Here is a 25,743-nt window from a genome sequence, read left to right on the forward strand (position 1 = left end):
GGCGCTGCCCGCCCCCGACGGGCCCAGGCAAGGCCGTGATTGACGCCGGGCCGCGCGGGGCCCGGGCTCGCCGCGCCGGGGGAGCGCCCGGGAGGGAGGGGGCGGCGTCGGTGAGTTTAATTTCTTTCTCTGTTTCATACTCTTCTGCGCCCGGGAGGAGGGAGGGGCCTTCTGCCTCGGTTTGCCTGGAATTAACTCCCTTTGTTTTCCTTTCTTGACAGTTTTCGGCTGCTGTTTCGCCCGCGAGAGCCGAAGGGATGAGTTTTTAACGCTCTCGATCTCGGTGAAGTTCCTTCAGAAGGTCGTGTCAACTTTGCTATCTGTGCTGCTGAAAGAATGTAGCGGAAATGATAGCCGAGCTCAACGCAGCCAGCAGCCTTCCCAGCCAAAAGTAAGACCTGGCACAGGTTGCCTCTAAAATTTATTTGGTAAATTAGGGTGCTGCCCCGTGGGTTTGTGCCTTGAAGATACCGCGACAATCTACAGTGTGTCCTTCTGGGTGGGAGGGGGGAAAAAAGGCATTTGCTGTACGCTATGTCTTCTTACTAATGTCTTAATTTTATTCTCTTTTATGTATTGTTTAGCATCCTCTTAATGCAGTGTTTCATGCTGTTTGAAAGGGACCTTGGCCTTCTAAGCTTTTCTGTGCCTTATTCACTGTAGTGCAAATGAACCTACTTTGAAAAAAAGAAAAAGGCAGATTCATGGTCAGTGCCATGTGTTTCCTTCAGTGGTGAGTTTGGGGATGCTGAGGGGGAAGAGTACGAAGTAATCTATAGGCTCCCTGTTGGGACTGGATGGGGCATAGCTGTTTTTGTCAGGAATCCTGCCTTCTCCCTCTTATAATGTATTTTTCAGTCATCAGTTGAGATGATCTAAAGTATTCATATTTACAGAATGGTAAAGTTAAAACATTTGGGCATATCTTGTTTGGTTTCAAAGCTTCTTAGATGTCCAATGTTGAGTGCTTTTGCTCCAGGTATTTTACTTCATTGTGCTCTAATGAAAGCTGAGAGAGTTGTAGTCCATGATGACAGTTAATATAGGTTCCCATATGGCCTTTCAAGTATGTTTCATCGGAAACCAGCCTTTTAGCTTCAGAAGTGTCATGAAGGCATCTGATAGTTGTTTAGTGGAGCTTCTTATGTTGCTTCTTAAAGATGAAGCACTTGTGTTGAAATTTATAATTTAAAAAAAGCCATGTGTAGGATTCTTTCAGTAACATAGATTAATTGTTTCTTTTTACACAGCTAAAGGAATAATGTTATCTTTTAGGTAAACAGATAGCTTTCTTATTAAGTGTTAGTCACCAAATGTTCCAAAACTGAGTTCAGAAGTTATCACAATAGTATTGTGTTTGAGGACTAGATGTAGGACTTGGCTTCCTTCCTACTTCAGGTGTTTTATCTCATCAGTAATACTTCAAGTGCTAGGGAAAGGACCATATTGTGGCAACAATACAAGGTAAAAATTAGTCTCTGAGCGTTATGTAACTGAGCATAAAGGTGAAAATTAGGATGAGATAGGAAGGGAATTCGGCTTATGCTTTCTTACTGAATGCTGATGGAAGCAAACTAAATGGCTAAGAGCTGTTTCTTCCAGTGCTTGAGGCAGTGGATTTATGTATGCAAAAATATTCAGGTGTAGAATAACAGGGGGTGGAAATAAAAACCTAACTAGTTCAGAATTTGTTAAACCTACTGTTGCACTCCTGTAGTTGAAAAGATGTTAGATGGAGTTATGGATAGGGATCGCTGCAGAAGTGATCCCCATGTCCTCCTCAACTAGGTACAGTAGTTCCTATTTTGCTCAAGAGGATAAGGTGATGTTATAATTCTTTTAACAGTTTCTTCAACAGAAATGTAGTTGTGCAAATAAAAACTCCATTTAAATATCTCATTTGATTGCTAAGAGCTTTTATGGGGTTCAGTTTCTTGGTGTTGGTCTAGTTCCTGCAAATATTTACGTACCTGCCTTATGAATAGCCTTACTGGAAACATAAGTATTAAAAGGGAAAAAAAAAAGAGAAGAGAAAAGAGAAGCAAGAGTATTAATAGTATTTGAATTTTAAAACTCCTCTACTTTAGTGTAGGTTGTCTGTTGTAGTTCTTCCTGGGGCATTGCTGTGTTCTGTGGCGTGCTGATAACCAAACTAGTTCAGAAACCAAATGGATTTCTAGTATTAATATTTAGTGTTTAGTTACATTTGTTGAGTGTTTAAGACACGTTTAGTTGCATGTGTGACAGTTATTCTGGTTTCATCCCAGATACGTTGTTTTATTTGGCATTGTGAGCCCAACGTGAGGAAGCTGTAGATCAGCGTTCTTCTCACTCTTGCAGGTTTTGCTGAGCTTTGGTAACGCGCTGTTCCATATGCCAGGCATTCCCTTGCTTTGTTGAGCCCCTTTTGCTACAAGTACATTTTGTCTTGCATAAGGTACAAAGTAAGTAGCACAGGCCCAGTAGACACTGTCTGCAGTGCCATCCTTCAGGATGTTCTTGGGAAAGAGATAAATGAGTTAGAACTTCAAAGAAGTATGTTCTAGACAGAAGTACTAAAACCAGTACGTGATCAGACAAGTACTTGACGGAACTGTCCTGCAGCAGTTCTGATTTTTTAATTAGTTAAATGTTTTAAATCAACTTGAACTCAATCATAGTTGCTGTAATCAAATGCAGTGCATTTATTTTCATTACGAGATGGAGTAGGTTGCTAAAGACTACTTGTAAACAATTCAGGAAAACTTTTTGAAAGCGTGTTAAGTGTTATGTTGAGGTATAATGGAGAAACAGGTAACCCATGTTGGATTGCATCTCAGTTGTAGTTCTAGTGAAACAGTACAAGTGAGAACTTGTTAGTCCAGCCCCATAGTGTTGCATTCTGCTTTGAAATCAAGAGTGAAGAGATTTAATCACAAAGGAGAACCATTTACTTGACAGACATGTTTGGATTCTTTTTGGTTTTGCGGTCTGTAGAAGAATCTGGGAAGAGCAAACTGGCATCAGAAAAGCAATACATATTGCTATCTCTTGCCGCTTGTTCTTTTCAGGTAGGAAGTCTCTGGTGGTACTTGAGATACTTAATTTCTGTGGCTCACAATTATAAGTCAAGACCCTTGAAAACTTCTGCAAATGATTGCCTATATCATGCTGACTCAGCTGTGAACTATAGTTCATTCTACTTTTCACATGCAAAAGTCCAGACTAGAAGTCCTGATGTAAGGATTAGTTCATCCTTAATTATTTTCTTTGCTTCTATTTGTCAAACATTGTGGCATGTTTTGAACTTTTCTATGAGAAGTGGTTAATTGAATTTAACTTTCATGAGACTTTTCTCTGTAGGGAAGGTAAGCATTTACATAATTGTATTTAGAAATTTTGCACATTTTTATGTAATTTTATATTTATATAGAATTTTTATAGGAGCCTTTGGAAGCATAATTCTACGTTGCTTCTTGAAGTGTCTCAATAGATTAAAAAAGTTAACAGAGACGTTTTTAAATAAAAAATTCTGTCTGCTCTCACTGACAAAATAACATCAGGACCTTGGTCGTGCAGTTGATGCTATTCAGCCTCAGAATTTGCTTTGCAAAGCAGTCTTGGGAAGTAGAACAACAGGAATGCTTATCTGGCATTGATAAACCTTGCTGGAGTTGAGCTGACTCAGCATCCATATCACAGTTAATTCTCCATCTGGATTAGCCAACACTGGATACTGGAGAGCTGACTGTATTTGACAGTGTAATACACTGTCTTTTCCTTTGTAAAGTGGTCACTTGTGTTAGCACACTCTCTTGTTGCAGCAATATCATGAAAATAAAGTAATTGTACACTCTCATATTTACTTTCTTTTTGTGCCTTCTTATAGTACAAGTCAACTGGCTTCATGTCCTGGCCACTGTAGTTTAAAAGGAGGCCATAGCAGTCAGCTTCCAGCACTGGACCTGCTGCACAAGTGGGATCCAGCTCGTCTGCTCAAATGTGACCTTTGGCAAAGCACATTGTTAGCATTGGGAATGATGAAAAGTGGCATGATTTCATTGCAGATAAATGTATGGCTTCAGATCTCCCAGAAGGTGCATCTTTCTTTATAAAATTATTCCTCCATCGTATTAGCAATGACCTGCAAATGAAATTTCTTATGTGTCTTTTTTCTTCAGCATGTTTTATAGACAAAATAAACCAGATTCCTCCTCTCATTTTAAATTGTACACCCATCAGATATTACTGCCTTGTTTTGTTCAGAGCACCCACAGAATGAATGCATACTTGTGTTATTGGTTCATGGTGCAAAGCTATTAAGTCAACAAAGGCTGCACTAAGTCAACATCAGCTTTCTGTTTCATTTACTTACTTTCTACTTCCTTGATATCTTTGATAGTTTTCCTAGTTTTCTGATTTTTCGTATATCTTACAGGAAAGCCAATAGTCTGAAAAAGGCCCAAATTTCTGTTGTATTTTTAAAGTTTGGTGGTTTTTTTTTTAGTAACAAAATGCCATAACTTCCAAACAATTAATTAAAAATACTAAAATACATATAAATGCTTTTATTTTCTTCTGTTGTTTGTGCTGAAGTGTGTAGTTCCGTGTTCTCATTGCTAACCTCTTCAACATGTTTGTTACACTTTAGAGTGAATGCTGTCCATGATGAGACTGTGCCTGAGTCTGCTGTGCAGAATGGCACCTGTGTGAGAAACGGCAACCTGAAAACACCAGTAAGTCGGTTTTAAAACTTTTAAAAAATATTTAATTACTTAGATTGCAGAATTTATTTTCTGTCTCATTCCATTGTTACAAAAATGATATTACATAAAGTAGTCTCAGTGCATCTAAAATCTAGTTACTGGATATAGCTTGATCCTCAAATTCCATTGGCTGGCATCAGAACCTCAGTGCTGGCTCTCTGTTTCAGCATGTGATTTTCCTTCCCTGGGCTTAGTGTGCAGCTGATGTTGATCTGCAGGTTGTGAGTTTAACCTGAGAGTGAAAAGATGTAGAGAAGTTTCCGTGCTTGCTGTCTGTTCTTCAGAAATTACAGCTGATACTGAAAACTGCCTTCTGGGTGGTATACAACTGTACAGAAGATTCTTTCCTGTTATACCTTCCTATGCTTATGACTCATTGTTGAGAAAAAATTCAAGCAGATAAATCCTTTCTTTCATTCCCTTTTAGTACAGTTGTGTTTGAGAAAGCTTTATGGGTGTCCTTGGGGGATAAAAGTTAGCAGCCTGGGGAAGTGATCGCAGTAAGGGTGAAATAAACTCATTGTTAGGGGATAATTCATGTGTCTGTGAACGTCTGGTGTGCACTGTGTTTTCTCACGTGCTTTCTTTGCTTGACTCGTTTCAGAGAGAGAAACGGAAGGTCCGAGAACAGTGTGAAAACATAAGGAGGAATTCTACCAGTAGCAGGAGAGTGAACCGGCTGCAGAATGGCGAAGTCATTGAGGCAGTTACATTGTTTGAAGTGGTTAGCATGGGGAAGCAGGCCATGCAGGTATTTCTAGCACTGAATTCTGAAAGGTCTTGGTAGAAGGAAGATGGATAAACAGTATTTCAGGCATTTATACTGTGTAGCTTTTACATTTTGGCATAGATGGGGAAGAAACATGTTTGATTGAACAACTGTTATGAGCATGACTCTTAAAAAGAGCATCTTGTGTCTTCAAGAAATTACTCAAAAAGTAGCTGTCAGATATGTAAAAAGAGGAACGGAATTATACCTAAAGCAGTGTTCCTAAGGCACTGCCTGAACATACTAGAAGATCATTATTTTAAAAAGTGTGGAAAAGTCTCATCAGTAGCAGATTTTAGTTGTCCAGGATGCTGAAAATCAGGCCTTCCTTTTTTTTTTTTGTCTCCCTGGGTGCTTTCGTTTTGGTATTTTTCTTTTACCTCTATTCCAATGTGGTTTGATAGTAGTTTGCATAATAGTTAGGTTTCCTGTGCGTCTATATAATTAGCTTCAGTGTGAGGAAGCCCACCTCCCCATACTCTGTGAGCACATGTATACATTATGTTTGTATATGTGTATGAAAATCTGGAGCCCCAAATATTTTTATGCAGTTATACCTATGTCTCCAGTGTGTAGTGTCTGTAAGCAAAGTGTATGTGTGTCTGTGCACGCATGCATGGAAAGTACATTTATATTTTGAATGCAAGACCTTAGTTTTTCCAAGATGTTTGTGTGGATGGACTTTTGCCATGCTTAAGCTGTGTTAACTTCAGTAGAGCTCACTAAAGAGCTCGCCTTCTGCTATGCAAACCATGATGGGAAGGTCCTGGAAAGGCAGTAGAGCTTGAGCTCTGCTGCTGCTAGAATTTAATAGACCTGTGTAGCACTACCGGGGGGTTGAAGCCTGGATGGTTTGTCCCAGGAGGCCTGTGTCACACAGGTTGTAGGCTGTACTGCACTAGAGATGAAATCTGGAGTTGTTTTTTGGTTTAAGTGTAGTATGTGAACTATTTCAATTTACTGCACAAACAAAGTGCTGGAGAAGAAAGCTCCTGGGGAAAATTGCTATATAATTGAATACTAATTATTAGATGGTGCAGCGGTTAAATATATGTGTTTTTGTTTTGTTTGTTTATTTGTTTGTTTTTAAATTAAACTGTTACTTTGATACTAGCAAGAAGTCAGGAGGATGACTTTTTTTTACATTAAATTTATTAAAACTGTGGTTATGAGTAGTTTAAGGCTTCATTTTGCCCCAGAAGGAGTCTTTTAAAACTATTAGAAATGGAACAGAATTGTGTGGAGTTTATTCTTGTTTTTATAATTTAATGGAGATGGAACAGTGTTAGTTTGTGTCTTTATTATGGATATTGTCAGTGGAGTACAGCATACTGTGTTCAGCTCCTGACTAATGAGTTTCTTTAATCTGTTCTAGTCTGTAGTAGATGACTGGGTTGAAGCTTATAAACAAGACAGGAATGTGGCACTTCTAGATCTGATCAACTTCTTCATTCAGTGCTCAGGCTGTCAAGGTAATTTACCCTCTTAGTAGCCCATTGTCTGTGGATGAGAATAGTCTGAAGTGTGCTTTCTAAAATGGAATTTTTCTCCTCAGTAAATCATGCACTTATAATCTGTACTGTTCGTTAAGACAAACTCCAGATGGGCAGGACTAATAGTAAAGAATGCTGCTGGTTAAACTCTTTGACTCTGTGTTCACAGCATTCCAGCTCTGAGAGTTGTATTTGAACATGGTTTGCAAGGTCAGCTTTCTGAAGTGGCATGTCACTTCGCTTTGCAGAATCCCCACGTAGGGAAGATGGTTTTGATGAGTGTTCTAATTAAAATCCAGTGTTTCAGTTGCCATTTGTTTTGTCATTTCTGAGTTTATTTTGTATTGCTGGTATCTTTGTTTGAAAAGAAGCAGCTAACAAATTCAGCTCCCTGCTTTGGTGGCTAGAAAAGCAATGCGTTGCCTCATTGTGGCTCTTTTTACCAGAGGGTGGTGAAGCTGTCTGTTTGGTAACAAACATTGAGATACTGACTTATGGGAACAATCTGCTAGTGAAATGCTTCAGGATGTCAAGTAAGAGTTTTAAGAAGACAGTTCTGTTAGTTTGAAACTTCCGAGTGTATTTAGACAGCTAGAAATGTACCTTTTACATCTTTTTTTTTTTTTTTCAGGTCTTTGCCTAATATGCCTTCTCTCTAGTATTTTGGGGTCTTTGACTAGCAGTGGGCAAAATTTTAGTAAATCTTTGAAGTAAACGAGTGAACAGAGACAGGACCAGACAGCCCAGAGCAGACTTCTCTAAAGTGAATTTCAGTTTTGGTTCATCAGTACTTTTTCTTATCAGTGAACTTATGTGTCTCTTAATATATCTATTGCCCATAGCAGTGTAGCAGATAAATAAAAAAGAGTCCTCCTTTCTTGGTGTTTCTAAATTTGAAATAAAGTCCTTACTGTGGTTTGGACTTGATTAATGTTGTGTGGTTGTTGATAATTCTTGTTTTTAAAACATTACTTTCCTAGGCATGGTAACAGCAGAGATGTTTCAAAGTTTGCACAAGAAGGATGTCATGCGAAAAATGACAGAGACCTTTGATGAGGTAGGCACAGCTTTGACTTTGCATGCCTTTTTTATATAAATAATAGGCTCTGCCTTAATAGCCAACCTGGTCAGAGTTCCTGTTGCTTATCGGGAGCTGTGTCCCGTTTCCTTAATTTAGAAAAATAATCCTGTTTTTCAGAAGAGAAATTTGGTGTTATAATGACCCATTTTAGCAGCAGCAGGATATGTTTTTTGTAAGTCACTTTTATTTTGAGAGTGTTATTAGGGCTGTCTAACTGCAGTCTTCCTGAATCTGACTTTCTCTTAGGAGTTCTTTTGGTAGTGACTTCCTACAGGTAAATATAACTTGGTGTTTCAGCAAGTAAATGGTTCCTTTGGTATTTGGTTGATGGGTCCTTTAAAAAATACTAATATAGATTACTGATGAGATATTTTTAACTGACATTTTTATTTGAATATGTTCCTTCTGCTTTATTGATACTATGATTTTTAATAATTGTATTATGGCATATGAAAGAAGAAAATTTTTTAGATAATTTTGAAAAATTGTTGAATCTCTCATTTCTTGTGGATTGTTAAGAAAAATGTGCAGCTTTACAATGATGCTTCTCTGCTTGACTGCTCCTTGGCTAATTATGGCAACATTAAATTTTCTACAGCGTTCTCACAGTTGCTTCTGTGCTTTTTTTTCTGTATTTGTCACCTCTGAATTGATTTGTCAAGCAGCAGCCATCAGGCTTGCTTTAATTGAGCATCTCTCAAAGACCAGCTGCTGTAGAAATTCCCACAGAGGATGAATTTGTCAATATGGTTTTCTTCATTTTAGAAGTGTAGTAGTTCTTGGGCTAATTTTTGACAGAAATGATCCGATATGTGTCTGGCCATATGAATTAGTAATCTGGCACTTCTTTGCCAACTAAATTAGGCCTGATTAACACTCATGGAATTGTAGGCACTCTGACAGATACAAACATGTGATTGTTGTTATCATCATCCTGGAAGTATTACAGCTCTGTAACCTTTTCATCTGTCCTGGTGGGCAAAAAGGAAGGTTCTACAGTTACCTTAGAAACTGTATTCTGTATGCTATATAAAGAAAGTAAGTTCTCTCTTATCTTTTTCATAAATTAGATGGAAATGTCAGTTAGTGATTAAGTTAGTTGAGAAATGATGCCATAGAGGACTACTATTTCAAAACCATTTTTTTAAATGATAGTAGTAGTGAAAGTAGTAATGAGAGTGGAGAATATTGCCGTGTATGTGCTCAGGTACCTCATCTTGCCTTTTAATTTTTATTGTTTGTTTCTAGCATTCAGAGGATTGAAAAATTAAAGGTTTTTATGTAATTCTTCATTCCCGATGATTTCAGTGATTCAACCATGGCATTGTTGTTCAGTTAAATAATTGCAACCTTGTACCAATGCCGCCTCCTAAAATTTTCACTAGTGTTAGTGGGAAATGTCAGTGGAGTTGAATTTTGCAAGAAGTGTGTGAAGGGCAACAAGAAAAGAATATATAAATATTCTGGGTGGCGAAGCTGTCTGTTTGGTAACAGACATTGAGACACTGACTTGTGGGGACAATCTGCTAGTGAAATGCTTCAGGATGTCAAGTAAGAGTTTTAAGAAGACAGTTCTGTTAGTTTGAAATATTGTTTTGAAACGGCAAAAGAAAGCCCAGGGAAAACATGGGTCCACTGCTAAATGTGGTGGGGGCCCTTGTGACAAAGGACACAGAAGAGCCCAAGGTACTCAATGCCGCTTTTGCTTCTTACTGATAAGATTGGCTTCCTTACTGGTAAGATTGGCTTCCTTAGTGGTAAGATTGGCTTCCTTAATGGTAAGATTGGCTTCCTTAATGGTAAGAAAGATTGGCTTTCAGAAATACTAGGTCTGTAAGATCATAGGGGAAGTCTGGAGCAAGGATTACTTACCTTCTTTGAAGGAGGTCCGCTTAGGGAACTGTTAAATGGACTGAACATACATAAAACCATGTGGTCTGACAGAAGGTACCCAGGAGTGCTGAGGGAACTGTCCGATGTCACTGTGAGGCCCCTTTTGATGATCTTTGAAAGGTTGTGGCCATTGGGACAGATTCCTGAAGCGTCGAAGAAAGCAAACGTCACTCCCGTTTTCAGAAAGGGCAGGAAGGCAGATCTGGCAAACTCAAACTGACCAGCCTCACCTTGATCCCTGGGAAGGTGAAGAAGCAACGAATTCTGGAAGTAATGTCCAAACACGTGGAGGTTAAGGAGGTGATCAGGAGTAGTCAGCATGGATTTACAAAGGGGAAATTGTGCTTAACCAACATGATAGCCAACTATAACAAAGTGAGTAGTTTGGCGGATGAGGAGGGATGAGCAGATGTTTTTTTATCTTGACTTCAGTAAGACTTGATACACTGTTCTCATGTACAAGCTGGTGAAATATTGAGTTAGTTTAGTGGACAGTTGGGTGGACTGAAAACTGGCTGAACAACCGTGCCCATGAGGTTGGCACAAGGTCCAGTTGGAGGCTAGTCACTAGTGCTGTACCCCAGGGTTTGATATTTGGGCCAGTGCTGTTTATCATATTGAATCATGACCTGGACAGTGGGACAGAGTTTGCTCTTAGCAAGTTGTCAGATGATACAAAAGCTAGGAGGATTACCTGCTAGACCAGGTGGTTGTTCTGCTGTTCAGCGGGATCTCAACAGACTGGAGAGTTGGGCAGAGGGGAAGCTCATGAAGTTTTACAACAGGAAACCCTGTAAATCTGGGGATGAATAACTCCATGCACCACTATGCACTGGGGGCTGATTGACTGGAAAGCAGCTCTGCAGAGTAGGATCTCTGTGTGGATGACAAAATGAACATGAGTCAGCAATGCGCCCTCACAGCAAAGTTGACCAACAACCTCCTGGGCTGCATTAGGCAGGGCACTGCCAGCAGGTCATGGCAGGTGATCCTTCCTCTCTGTTCATACTACTGAGACCACATCTGGAGAGCTGAGTTGAGTTCTGGGCCTCACAGTACAATAGATAGAGATGGGTTTACTGGAGTGAGTCCAGTGCAGGGCCACGAAGATGATTAATGAGCTGTCATGTGAGGAGAAGCTGAGAGAGTTGACCCTGTTCAATCTGGAAAGAAGGTGGCTCAGAGGAATCTCATCCGTGTGTAAAAATACCTGATGTGACAGAATGACAAGGAGGAAGCACAGCTCTACTCAATGGTGCCCAATGAGACAGTGAGTGCAAAGGCAAGCCAAGATAGGCAATGGGCACAATCAGAAATGTATGAAATTTCACCTGAACACAAGAAAACTTTTACTGAGAGGGTGGTCAAGCAGTGGAACAGGTTGCCCAGAGAGGTTGTAGAGTGTCTGTCTGTGAAAATATTAGTTGACTGCGCAAGGCATCACCTGACACTGAGAGGACAGACATGTACTTTCAGGGATCCTTGGCAGAATGATGGTGGCACTAATTGTAGTTACAATTAAAGCTTTATTTCTTAACAATATATTATGATTAGTCTAGCACAGAATTTATGATTAAAATGGCAGAGGGTTTCTACAAGAAGATTCAATATAATAGCATAATATAGAATTTATAATACAGCTCAGGTCTCACTGTCCAGCAGCAGCTCTGGTCAAAGTTCATCATTTAAGTCTTGCAGCCCCTTGATTCTATAGACTGCTCTGGTTGCTGTGATGGCTCCCTGTTGTGTGACTGGGTCATTGCCACCACCTGTCTGTCTGAATGCATGGGACCTTCAAGGCCGTTAAGGAAAGAAGTACTTGGCCTGGCTCTCAAAAACCACAAGACCACTAGGAAGGGGAAGAAGAAATCTGTTTGGTTTGTCTGCTTGGTTCACAGGACCTTCTGGTCCTGAGAATGAGGGAAAGGGAATGAATATGTGACCTACTTGATCACAGAGAAGTGGTGCTTGCCTCATAAAATGGCATTAGTTATGCTAAAGACGTTAGTAGGGGTTGAGAGCAGGGGTACCAGTCACACACGGCACTGGGCAGCCTACTTTGGCTGACCATGCTTGAGCAAGTGGGCTTGGTTTAGATGATCTCAAAGAGTCTTTCTCAATTTCAATCTTTCTGTGATTCTGTGAAAACTTTTGCTGGTGTTGGCTGCAGAGAATGTGATCGTTGAGGCATTTCCTCTTTGTGGTCTGTGGTATTCCTCAGTAGTGAGATAGACTTGTCTTTAGGACCACTGTTTTCTGTTTTACTTCTTTCTTAAACTAATCTGTTTCTCTCTTCTGCTTTTCTTTCTGTATGTAACATTTTATTTTTTGTAGTTCTTTGTTCTTTTATAGGTCTCCCTTCCCTTTCCCATTTTGTTGCTGAAATGTTTGTCAATGGAAGAGTTAAGTTTGATGCATAACTGTACAACTAGATGGGGATAGAAATACTTTTACTTCATTAAGCGTAATAAATAACTCTAGATTTCATGCCTTTTGTCTTGGAATAATTGCAGAGTTGAGAAAACATCTCTGAATCAAGTTACACTAGTGCTGAAAACATTTCTCTATAATTTGAAAAGCTCAGAATGTTTTTTGTTTTAGAGTTTGGATGTTTTACGGTATCTAGGTACTAAATGTTGGAAAGGGATATATACTTAGCCTTGCTGAGAAGCCGTATCTTAGAATTAATAATGAGAGTTATACTTTGTATATGTTTGCTTTTAAATTTTGAAAACAAGTTGTGTCTTACTTGTAGCAAGAAAACTCAGGTTTTATGTAAAACTGTGTTTTTCTTCTGTCATTGGTTATAAATAAAAAATACCAAGAAAAGAAGGATTTAGATTTTGTTTAATGTTTTAGATTGTCTGAACCACCTGTAATACACATTATCTGAAGTTCTAATAGCCTTTTAAAGATGTTGCATGTTTTGTGATGCTTTTGTGTTTATGAATTAACTGTGCCATTTCATCGTCAAGCTTTCAAAATTTTGTCTCCTGCATTACAGGAAACTGGGTTGCAGTACAAGAAATTCATGGCCTATCCTTGGATCCTGACAGTTACTTGGCCGGTGGACATGGTAGGACTGTTGTGGTTCTCTGCAACTGAAGTATAGCAGTTTCTATGGTTGTATATCCTGTTTTCAGTGTAGGCAGACACATCAGAAGTAGTCATCTTAAAGTGGATGGAGATAATCGTGCACTTCTAGAGGTGCCTCATCAGGTCTGTTTTAGACCTCTGTTTTGGATGACACACACTTCTAAAGTGTCTGTTTCTCACTACTTATGTCAAAGAGATGGGACATCAGCATTTTGAACAGATTGGTGTGTATCGAGTTGCAGTGGTGCTCAAGAATGTTCCCCATCCCTTCCAGCAAGCTCTACACACACGTGTGTGTGTATGCATGCGTATGTGCACACATGCGTATGCACACAGAGGTTTTGGCAGACAGATTTGTTCAAATAAATGTTTAAATGGAAGAATATTTTGAGAGCAGAATCAGCTTTTCTGCAATGCCCCTTCCCATACAACAATTGCAGCATTGTGGGGAATTTATCTCATTTCCTTGTTGGCACTTGATTTTGATTTTCTTCTGTTTACGTAGACTCTGTATGAAAAAAGGAAACATTTCCAGGTTGAGTCAGAGCAGGAGCTCACATCACTCACTTGGGTGATTTCAATAGTTTCTGGAAGAACCTGTGTGAAGTGCCTAGTCTGGCTTGATTTCTGGAAGCAGAGCTACTTCTCTACTGGTTATGGAAGGAATCTAAGGGAATCCCAAGTTAGGTGCCTAACTTTAGGTGGTGTGCCCATTGTGTCGTCTATATGTTTACAATATGCATGTTACCATTAAACAGTATCCCAGTGCAATAAACAAGGATAGTAGTAACGCTCTTGAAAAGTGAGATTTTGTATATTTGTGCTGCTTTTCAGATTGAGGAATAAGTTATGGTGGTAAAGTAGGTATTTCCTGAAGTTGTAGGTTGTCTTTCTGCTGTCTATGTCAGGATCAAGGAGCATTAAATGGAGCTTGATGAGAACTTCCCTTTCTGTCTTGGCACTTGCTGCTGCTGTTAGGCTCTGAACTGACTCTTATAACCTGACCAGGAACACATCCCAAATTCCAGATTTCCAGTATATTTTAGGTTGTGGCCAACCCTGTGATCAGTCTGGGTTTGCATTTATTTTTCAAGAAAGCCGTGGCCCCTGTGCTTTGGAAACAAAGTTACAAGAGAAGAGCATAAAGTGTACTTTTTAAGTACACGAAGTTGTGCTGGATGTGAAGCTGTAAGTTAGAATATGTCTGAGAAGGTGTTTGAGCACCTAGTGAAGGACCAGCTGAACAGTGGCCTGCCTTCAGGATGAAGTTTTCCATAGTGAGTAAAATTTTGGAGTTCCTTGGCTCCACTCACACCTGGAAACTGTCAGGATGCAAATTCATATTCTGAACCATTCCTGGGATCTGTGATGTGTAAATGAAATAAATATTCACACCGTCTGAAGTTGCCATTTACAGTCTTCCTAACGTGCCTTTCACATGTGTGAGAAGTCATTTGAACTTCCCTCTGTCTGCTTTCCTCCTGGCAGTATGAACTGTACTGTGAACACTTATGGTTTTACTGTAACTTGCTTTTTGTGTAATGTCAAAGGTATTGCCTACTTACTGTTTTTGTGGAGGTTTTTGGAGACCCTGGTGTGGACGGTATACGTGAATGACACCTATGTCAGTAAGCTTTAGCCTGATAAACTCCTTAAGCTGGCAATGCTACTGAGGAAAACAATCCCATCCTGTTCACACTGCAGTTGTTTGTCTCCACTTAACACTCACTTAATTTTCTGCCTGGATTTTACCATGCTTTTGCAGGAAGAGGAAAGACAGGGAAGTGGGGAAGCACTACTACCTGTGAGGAAGTAGAGGGGGCCATGAGTGCTCATGGTTTATGCCACTGAAAGTTATTTATGATGCTCTGGCTTCACATGCCCTCTCCTCCTGTCTGTTCACAGCTACCTCACATATATTGTTTTCGAATGTGAGCTGTCATGACAAGGTAGCTATGATGAAGCTATTTTGTCTCTGTGCTTGCTTGTAGCCTAGTTGCTTGTCCCTGATTTGGAGTAATAACCATGAAAAAAGTTTTGGGGGCATGAAATGAAACTCACCAAAACTCTCTCTCATATTCAATGGGAGAGATGTGAATGCACAAACAAAGATAATTAGTGTGTTTTCTCTTGACTTTTCTTTCTTGTACAGGACAATGAAGACTACCCACTGATCAGAACAGGACCCTATTGGAAGAAGTTCAAGGCCAATTTCTGTGAATTTATTGCAGTGCTTGTCCAGCAGTGCCAGTGCAGCATCCTGTATGATAGCTACTTGATGGACACTGTCATCTCGCTGCTTACAGGCTTAGCGGACTCCATGGTCAGAGCATTTAGACACACAAGCACTTTGGCAGGTAAAATAACTCGCAGAATTGCTGGAGATAATCTTTAGAGTAGATAGAGTTTTGTTGTCTTGTGTACAAACAAAACTGCTCTAAATTGAAAAGCTCTGTTTACTGGAGCAGTTGTTCTCTTACGCATTGAGAGCGCCTTCCTCCTAATATATGTTATACAATTGTCTAGAATATGAATTGTTTGTTCCCGTGTATATCTGAATGGAATTTGGATGCTTTAGATATGATAGGTTTAGCTCAATTTTTTCTTTATAAAGAAATTTTCTTTAGTGTCTGACATGACTAACTTTAGAATTATGCTGTTCTGAGTCTTTTTTTTTTTTTTCAGTAACTGTTTTTTCATAGTTTTCTACTTTATTTTCCTCCCTCCACTGATTAATGTGATGAGGTTGCATTAAACTCTTCACCTAAAAAAGCTTCCTTTGGAGAGCTGCTATTTTTGTGGTCTCTGTGCTAAAAAGAACATTTTTGTCTCATGAAGCATGATGATACTAAAGCTGCAACTTTTTTTTCCCCCCTAAAGCTAGTAAATACCCTCTTCACAATGCAAAGAGCACTTAAAGTATAATTTAGTATGCTGTTTGCTTTGAAGACTCAAAAAACCCACTTGAAATCTATACAAACTATCTAGCAATCCTTAGGGGAATATGAATTTTTGTCAATTCCATTAAAATTAAGATTCCCAGCCTTTTCTGAGCCAGCTTCCCTGTTTTTTCTATTTTTTTAGTTACTGAAAATCAGCTGTTCCACAATTCTAGATTCTTTTGCAGAAAAGTCAGAATTACATAAACTAAGAAGAGTTGCCCAGTAAATTACTTCTCTGACTAGAACTCTGACCAAAAGTTGTAAATCACCAGAAATAGAACTTAGTTTTCCTTTTTTTGAAAATTGTCTGCCTTTATAAACGCTGTATTTTAAAATAAATTAATAATCCAGTAATGTTCATAATTTGGATATAAAATGGATTTGGCTAACCTTATCGTTTTTGTGATAAAGTGGTGAATATATTTATGCTACATATCTCTGAGCTAAGCTAAATGTGTTGGGTTTGTTTCTTTTTTAGCAATGAAACTTTTGACGGCAGTTGTAAGCGTCCATCTGAACCTTGATGTCAACAAGCACAATGCTCAAAGATTATATGAGGTGGAGAAGCAGAGGATAAGTGGCAAGAGGACCAGTTACAGACTTGACCAGCTAGAGAGAAAAAGGAAAGAGGTTAGGGAGGTGTCTTGTACAGGAGATGTGTGAAAATGTAAAAAGAGGGATTTCTGACTGCTTGCTTTTGGGTCACTGCAGCTCCTTGAGGTTTATATGTTTGTCTAATGCATTGTGCAGAGCAGGTGTGACTGGCTGGATTAAGTGGTACAAAAATGACTGACGCAATAACTGCATTATGTACTGTTAACCTCTGATGTCTGTCCTAGTAACTGCTTCTTTAAATTGGTATTGTTAGCCCTTGATCTTTGTACAAATGTGGGTTTACACACAGATTTAATTGCCTCAATAGCTCTGGTGTTGTGGGAGTGCAGGTTTGTATACGTTTGTACAAATTACAAGCCAAAATGTTAGCAAAGAATGAAAAAGGGCACAGGATAACTGACATCTCTGTGTAAGTAATGCATTATAAAAACAGACTTAACTCAGGTATGTCCTGTATCACTTCTGCTGTTCAGTTTCTATCATTTCTTCCCTGCTCAAACAGCTCCTTTTCAACTCCCAGAGGCAGAACTGTAACTTTAAAAAATAATTCTGACTTGAAGAAGGAGGTGACTTGATATATGAAGATCAAGCACAGTTCCTTGTCTCCTGACCTTAGAATCACTAATCTCTTTTCTAAGCTTTGGATGTCCATGGACTTCTCTGTTACAGAAACAACCCCTTTTTTGTGGGAAGGAGTGTCTGGGTTAGGCAGGGTGTTTTAGTATCATCATAAATCTGATCTTATGGGAAAGACAGAGGAAGTGGGTGTGTTGGGGGGAAACTCAAACTTGTCACCCTTTCTGATGCTGTTGATGAGAAAATGTTTTTATTAAGTGGCTTGGTTTCTTAGAAGTTCGTATCTAGATTTTCAGGGCTCAGTTAAAATACATGCTCATTGTGCAATTGATGTATTTTGAAAATGCCTTTCTTCCATCTCTGTTCAAATACATAAAACCAGAATTTGGACCTATATATGAAGATCATTTGCATATTGATAGATCAGGACTCACTGTATCAAACGAGTTCCCTGTTAGCCAGGTTAGCAGTTGGTATCCAATAAACCTTTCCTCAGGACATAGCTAACAAAGAGGCCAATTGCTGGTGTAGATACAGACCACTCGTTTTATGTTGGTACCATGTGTAAACACCAGCCGTTTTCATCACGGTAGTATTCCAAGTGCCCTACTGCAAATTTTTCATGTGTAGTGAATTGTGGGACCAATATTAACATTCAGTTCTCTTTATATTTCAGTATGAGCACAAGCTTCTAGAGATACAGAACATGATGAATGCTATTTTCAAAGGGACATTTCTAAACCGTTACCGGTAAGAGTAAAAATAAAGCTGTGATGTGTATCTTCATTCCCAAGAAACTCTTGCTCAGATTATACAGATAGGAGAATCAAGTTAAACATCCTAGAGGCACTGATGGTGTCAAGGAAAGTGTAGCAGTTAAATTAATTTAAAGAATTTGGGCTTATGAAAAGACCTCTTGAGTATGCTTCTTCAGTTCTTCCTGCTGGCTGTAAAGCAGTGCATTTGTGATTGAGAAGATATCAGGAATTGCAAAATAATTATTGCATGAAACTTTGTGGCTAAAAGTGGTCTAAGTATTGATTGAAGACTAACTTATTAATATGAAAATACTTGTAATATTTTGAATAATACATGCTTTTTGCAATTCCAGAACATAAAAATATTGCAAATAACATAACTGATTTTTATATTGATTTTTAATGTATTAATATTATGATTTTATAATTGCACAGTGATGTGATCCCTGAGATCCGAGCGACTTGCATTGAAGAAATTGGCAGCTGGATTAAAACGTACCCAGATGCTTTTTTAAATGATAGCTATTTAAAATATGTTGGATGGATGCTGTATGATAAGGTAAAGTTTTAAAGTTTTTCTTACCGGGGGTAGTACAGGGGATTTTTAAAAATTTTTTTTTGAAGAATCCTAACATTTAAATTCTTGAGAGTAGATATTTAAAACTGTAGTGGTACAAAAAAGAAATTACTTTCTTCCCCATTTCAGGTTTTATTTTCAAAACCATTGTAACACTAAATAACAGAGAACATTTTTTTCCAGTTCTGTGTGTATCCCTGTGTGTGCAATTATTTTTATATGTTACTGAATGGGGAATTATTTCTGATTGTAAATTGGCCTATATCCGTTGAGCACAGGTGGTGTTAAATGTTGATTGAAATTCTGCTTTTATGCTTGATGGACATTTAAAATTTTGTTTAAATTTATAAAAATGAACAAATAGATATTGTCTATAGTAAATAGTCTTCAATATTGCATTTCTCATTTGGAATTAGATGGATATAGAAAATATTTACAGAAAGTCCAGCCATGTCTCAAAGAGTTTTCTCCTTTTCCTTATGGTATATTTGTTTTTGCTTTTCGAGTAGAGGCACATTTAAAACCCCCCCAAAACCTACCAAAACAAACAACCCAAAACCCCAAAAGAAGTCAGTAACTCCAAAATGCCAAGCAATAGGACAAGAAACGATGGACAGAATCTGATGCACAGAAAGTTCCACCTGAACACGAGGAACAATTTCTTTACTGTGTATGTGACTGCGCACCGTGTCTGGTTCTGGGCCCCTCAGTTCAGAAAAGATATTGAGGTGCTGGAGCAGATCCAGAGAAGAGCAACAAAGCTGGTGAAGGGACTCAAGCACAAGTCCTGTGAGGAGAGGCTGAGGGAGCTGGGATTGTTTAGCCTGGAGAAGAGGAGGCTCAGGGAAGACCTCCTCACTCTACAACTCCCTGAAAGGAAGTTGTAGCCAGGTGGGGGTTGGTCTCTTCTCCCTGGCAGCTCTCAGGAAGACAAGAGGGCATGGTCTTAAACTGTGCCAGGGGAGGTTTAGGTTGGATATTAGGAAGGAATTTTTTACGGAGAGAGTAATCCGACATTGGAATGGGCTGCCCAGGGAGGTGGTGGATTCTCTGTCCCTGGAGGTTTTTAAGATGAGACTGGATGTGGCACTTAGTGCCATGGTCTAGTAACCACAGCAGTGTTGGATCAAGGGTTGGACTTGATTATCTCGGAGGTCTTTTCCAACCTGGTTGATTCTATGATTCTGTGACTGGAACGGGTTGCCCAGAGAGGTTGTGGAGTCTCCCTCACTGGAGATATGCAAGAACCGTCTGGATGCAGTCCTGTGCAATGTGCTCCAGGATGACCCTGTGTGAGCAGGAGATTGGACCAGATGAGGTCCCTTCCAACCTACCCATTCTGTGATTCTGTGAAAATATGCTTTTTCTTGTGCTTCTAAAATGATGAGAGATTTTAGGAGGATAGGAATGTTTATCAAGAATGGCTAATTACAGAAATTGGCACACTGTGCTTCTGCAGGCCACCTTTGAAGGTGTATATAGCTCCTGTGTACATCCTGAAACATCCTGGTATTTGTGCCAGCTCTGGGCGATGTTTGTGTTCTGTGAGTGAAGTTGTAGTTTGCCACCAAGGCCAGGAGGGGTCGCACGAGGCCTCTTGCTTCCCTGCATCGTGCCGTTCCTCTAAAGGCGGCACTTGGGTTTTTAGGACAACAAATCTATCAAGGACTGTTGGGTTTTTCCTGCATAAATTTTATCTGATCAGAATATCTTTTTAGTGTATGTTCAGTTTGGAGAATTCTCAAAATAAAGTCATTTTTGAAGATGACATGTCTTCATTTGCAGTACTGTACAGTGAAAATTAACAGCTGTTGTCTCTGATTAATGCACGTAGTTCATCCAGTGCCATTTACTGGGAACTGGAAATGTTTTTTTTTTCTAAAGCTTTTTATCTGAAAGCAAAGCACATGCAATAAGAGTGAGATAAAGTGGGGAGTCTTCCATATATTACATTTGCTTGAGACTTGGTAGTGTGCCACTACTGGTGGCTGCAGTCCTGGCAGTGCTTTGTGATTTGCAGCCACTGTCAAATTGCCTGATTTCAAAAGGAGAGCAGGGCATTTTTGGCATCAGCAGGGGCAGCAGTGCTTCTATATACATATGTATGTAATTTCCCACTACTTCTCCTTAATAAGCATTTCTGTCCCATCTTGCTGGGGGTGGGCAGCAAGAAACTGCTAATTCCCAGAGCCAGTTTTCTTTTAGTATATATCACAGAGAAGTTTGCCAAATAATTTAGGTCCCAGAGTGGAACAACCACGGAAGTATTCTAAGGATGGGAGAAAACCTGGCCAGGATCATCTACAGTGCTGTAAACAGAGATTAAGTTCAGTTATTTGTGAGGCTTTAAAGGGGAGAGAGGAGGGAGAAGTAAGTATAAAATTAACATTTTTGTCTCCAGAGTCTTTTATTTGAAGATGATCAATGTTTCTTCCCCATGAGATACCATTTTGCCATTATAATTTGATATTAAACATTATATTTTTACGTGAAAGGTTATTTTCTAGATGCAAGAAGATTCTTCAAAATCAGAGATAAGATGCTCAAAATTGTATGTGAAAAGCTCTCTTTGCCCCAATAAGAGTTGTGGAACAGCAGTATAAAGATATGCTTTCAAGTAGTTTATATTCATCTGCCAGAAATAATTTAACTTTTTATTTTTGAAGACCAGGGAACAGCTGATAATAAATCTGATAGTTGTTTGCAGTTGGACATTATATATAAGCCCAGTCACCTGCATTTGTGAAACCTAGGCCCTTGCCTTGTACTCAAAGGCTCTACTGTTCTTCCAAGGGAATATGTAGTACCTAAATCAGCATCCAGATCCAATTAAACCCATGCTGATTTGAGCAGCAGATGTTGAAGGGAAGTGCTGTGTAAAAATTTCTGAGTTAAAGACAGAAAAATCAAGACAATGAAGAATAAGGATGGGAAAAGGAATCAGGAAGGCAGAGAGGATGGAGATTAACACTTGCGATCTCCTACCATGTTAGACTAGCTTTATCTGGAACTTCAGGGCAAGTTGTTGAGGTTTTCTCATTAGACTGTGAAAAACACTCAAAGAAATCCCATGGAAACAGGAACTTTCTGCTGAAATGAACTTCTGTGTCTTGACTATGGGATCCTCCTGGCAAATTTCAGGAAATTGAAAGCGTTTTTAGTTTTGCCTTCTGTCCAACATGGCTGTAGAAACTGATCCCATGGTTCTGGCTACTTCTGAAATACTTATTTCTTCAAATGGTTTTCTGCTCATATCTTTGTGCATATGTGTGGATTTTTTTTGGGGGAGGGCAGTTTTTTAAATTGTTTTATTCAAAGGACAGGTGGATTGTCTCTGCTATTGAGGGATAATTCAGAAGTGGATCTCCCCAGTTTATAACCTGGGGGGTGTTGAGGAGTAAAAAATGACTCAATGACTCACTCAAACCATCCAACTCCCACCCTGTATTTGTAAGGTTTATTGAGTGGCCCCATCTCTGTGATAGTGGTGGGGCTGAAATCTCATAACTGAATGTGTCTAAACAGTGCTGGAGCCCATGCAGAGCTCTCTGAGGTCAGAGCTGCCCACCACTTTGCTGCTGTTTTCTGCCAGTCTGTTTGCGGGTCAGGGTCGAAATATGCTGTGGTACAGCTGAGGGACAGTGTGTGTGTTCAGAGTATCCTGAAAATGTGCTTACATAATTCGCCTTCACTCTGTCACATCTTTGAAAGACTGAACAGGCAGGTATTTTGGCAAGGTTAAAATGGTAGGTCTGGCAAGGAGATAAGGTGGCTGGGTGTTTGTGTTTGCTAATATTAGTGTTGAAAGGAGCTGAAGATAAGTAGTGAAATAGTTAATTCAAAATTGATCATTCAGAATTACTTCACATCCTTCTAAAACTGTGAGGAATGTTGAATCTGGAAAAGGGGAAGTGGTTGAGAAGGAGAAAATGTAGATGAAAAACATAGGAAAATAGCAGAGGTAGTCAGAGTAGAAGTAGTTATGTGTTTCTAGTTACTAGAGTTAATTTTCTCAACACTTAAAAGAAACATACACATAAAGGGTTATGACTGAGAGCTTTCAGGTGGGAACAGGTATCTTAGAAGGGAGATGGTATACTTTAATGTATTAAACTTTATATCTGCAGATCCACACTTGAATGCCACCTGATTGACAAATGACATTACTCGCTGCATGCCAAGGGCTATATGACCATTCAGCAAGCCATTGCAGACTTCTTTCCTTTTCTCCAAGCACGAATTCAGTCCCTATTCACAAGCAAAGCCTTGTGGAAAAGAACTGAGTGCAGCTGAAGCCAAGATTGCTGTACATTGGCTGAGCTGAGTTCGTGCACGTGTGCAGGGACGGGTACCAACTTGGGACTGTTTGTGAGTGAATTCTGTGCTGCGGAGCCCCTGTGGCTGTAGGAAGCAGCAGGTGTGGGCAACGGTCTCTTCCTCAGAGACTTTAAAGTTTAAGTAAAATATAGAATAAGTACTGCTGGTGTATTATGGGCAGATTAAAGAACAGTGTACGTTGTTACCTGTTGATCCTTTGGGTTATATTTCTAGCAAAAAGCAAAACTGTTTGGCAAACCCTTCTACTGGGTATCATCCTTGGCTTTCCATCTAAGCAGGTGAACAGGAACTTGTAGCAATGGATAGCCTATGTGTAGGTGGTCTCCTTTCTTGGATTTCCTTGATTATTCTTACTGCTATTGTTAGCAAGAGGAATTAAGAAAGAAATATAAAGAGACTGATTCAAAGGCTGCAGTTCATTTAAGTGTCTCTGCTGATATCCTTAGCATTATAATTTTACAGAACATGGTCATTTTTCTGTGTTGAATCTTAAAAATTACTTTCCTAATGCTATTTAAAACTTTGTCATTTGAAAGATGTAGCAATATGCATGAGATAATTTAAAAACTGGATAAGGAAAAGACTTCTTTTTGAGGTGTCCATGAAGCAACAGTGCTCGTAATATGAAATAACACCTTGCATGGATAAATATGTTTAGCCTAAATTAACTAATTAGGCCAGATTCAAAGCAACCCTTTTCTTAGAATGCTTAAAACACAGTGTTCTAGTGTAAAACAGAAATAGGGAGAAGGCATAACACAACTCTGTAAGAACCCACAATAACAAGCCAGTGCGTTTCTAGAGCGTGCCTCTTCCTCTGGGAATCCAGAGTAATCCAGAATTTCTTGGAGTCCTTGTCTGTGTCTAACAGTTGTCCAAGTCAACAGTTGAAAGGAAGCAAGCAAAGTCTGATGTATGGGAGAGTGCTGGTTGTATTAAGTAGGTCATCCATACTCTTGTCTTTGTATCTTTAACAGATGAATAGCACAATCCCTGTATCTTTTGCACTCTGTTGCTTTTATTAACTGCAAGGTCTGTGAGAGTTTCTTTGACTCTTAGGGAGCCTAACACAAACTTTGATGTTACCTTTAAGTTTGGCTCACTGCAGGCTTCCTCTGTGTGTGTGAGAGAGAGACAAGTGTGTATACGCACAAACAAGATGGTACTGATATCACTAATAAAGGAGATAAGGCAGCATTTGGATAGCCTGCTGTAGGCACCACAAAGAACTCTTATTTACATAATAGAAATGCCAGTAGTGAACAACAAAGATACATGTTTTTTACTCTTAGCCTATTTGTCTTTGTCTTGTAGCAAGCTGAAGTGCGGTTGAAGTGTCTTCTGGGACTGCAGGGAATTTATAGCAGAAAAGAACTTGTTTCCAGGATGGATCTCTTTACTAGCAGATTCAAGGTAAATTACTGTTTGCTCTTTTTTTTAAGTCTAGGTCAGGTGTATACACAAGGTCAAATGTTTTGATCAGAGCTGATCTCCCCGTTGTCTTGACTGACAGGAACTGCAGAAACAGCCTGATTGACTGAGTGGATGAAGGGGTTTTGCAGGGATGTTTCCCTCTGTTTCTGTGGAATATTCCTTTTCACTTTAGTTTATGCAGAAAACGGTGTTAGCATGCACTGTGGTCAGTTACCTCCACCATTCATCTGGAATGGCCCAAATTTTTTACAGGATCTTTGGCAGATGACAAAGAATTTCATATGCTGAAGGTCCCTTTTTTTGCTGCCCCAGATAATGGGTTAACCTTGTAGATATTGGACTGGCTGTCCATGTATCACACTGATGTGGGAATGGCTCTCTCTTGATCTACCATGTCAGTATGAATCTTGAAGCAGGATCCCTTATCTCCTTTCTGATCAAGTCAGGTGATACACAGTAAGTTTGAGAGTGTTTTGTGGCTGCACTGACACTGTACACTGCCTTTATCATATTTCAACATCCTGACTCATTTAAGAAGTAAGACCTTTACTTTTTTTAATCCTGGCTTGGATTAAATTGGTAATGATTTTGTCAGCTACTTTTATCCCAGTGAGGTTGGGCCTTTTCAGTATTTGAATAAGAAAGCTCAAGATGTGATTGATATTTCAGTCCTTCTGCATCAGTACATAATCAATGCCTGCATGTGGTGCTAATTTGTGTTCTTTTTGCAAAGGTGCAGTGCTTATCTGTATATCTAAGCAATTGCTAATAGTGAAAAATACCTATAGCACATCCTCAAAGAACAAGAAATAGATTAATATTGCTATCTTAAGAATAAATTATTCAGACTGAAGCTTGTCTATCTAAATGATTTAAATGATTATCTGGTAGTCCCTTATCTTTCTGTGTGCTGCAAGCTGCGTAACCACAGGATTGGTATTCAATAAAGACTGACGAAATAGCTCCAGTCTGTCTGTACTGCAAGCTCCCTCTGTGTGGAGGATGCAATGTAAATGGATCATTGCAAACTCCATCCCCCAATCAAAAAAACTCCACCCAAACACAACTCCTTCCCCTCTAAGTGAAAGAAACCCAAACAGCTACAGGCAACATACAAGTTTCAAAGTTTAAATCATGCTTTCTGAGTGATGGGGAATGCAATCATATAACCATGAATCCATTTCCTGCAAGAGGGAGTTTCACATGTTATCTCTGTTACCCTTGAGTGTTCAAACTCAGGATTTGTGCATTTAACACACCTTGCAACTGAATTGTGAGAAAAAGGAATTTGCAAAGTAAAATGAATCTAGAGATTTATGTTAAATGAGAAAGCTGTTAGTCCCCGGTCAAGCAAGTCTGAAGGTATAATATATCTTAAAGATATAGGCCACACTGAGGTGTGCAAGTTCTTGGTTACACGGGACAG

At 39.3% G+C, this 25,743-nt stretch overlaps 1 protein-coding gene across 2 annotated transcripts in view; it reads left to right on the forward strand.

Annotated features, from left to right (window-relative positions):
• The first annotated feature begins 10 nt into the window (after positions 1–10).
• Positions 11–25,743, forward strand: part of LOC108499011 (cohesin subunit SA-2-like) — a 59,137-nt gene continuing 33,404 nt past the window's right edge. Inside the window, exons 1-12 of one of the 2 annotated variants that reach the window (XM_017818385.1) lie at positions 11–110; positions 222–391; positions 4,631–4,715; positions 5,350–5,496; positions 6,890–6,986; positions 7,988–8,064; positions 12,986–13,057; positions 15,230–15,434; positions 16,498–16,649; positions 17,887–17,960; positions 18,404–18,527; positions 24,198–24,296. In XM_017818385.1, coding sequence (XP_017673874.1) covers positions 348–391; positions 4,631–4,715; positions 5,350–5,496; positions 6,890–6,986; positions 7,988–8,064; positions 12,986–13,057; positions 15,230–15,434; positions 16,498–16,649; positions 17,887–17,960; positions 18,404–18,527; positions 24,198–24,296 — 1,176 coding nt within the window. In that variant the 5' untranslated portion in view covers positions 11–110; positions 222–347. Of the gene's footprint in view, positions 111–221; positions 392–4,022; positions 4,077–4,630; positions 4,716–5,349; positions 5,497–6,889; positions 6,987–7,987; positions 8,065–12,985; positions 13,058–15,229; positions 15,435–16,497; positions 16,650–17,886; positions 17,961–18,403; positions 18,528–24,197; positions 24,297–25,743 lie in introns of those variants that run through there. The other variant, XM_017818386.1, reaches the window with a different exon arrangement.

Source organism: Lepidothrix coronata, unplaced genomic scaffold (genome assembly GCF_001604755.1).
Source record: "Lepidothrix coronata isolate B3197 unplaced genomic scaffold, Lepidothrix_coronata-1.0 Scaffold68, whole genome shotgun sequence".
NCBI lineage: Eukaryota > Metazoa > Chordata > Aves > Passeriformes > Pipridae > Lepidothrix > Lepidothrix coronata.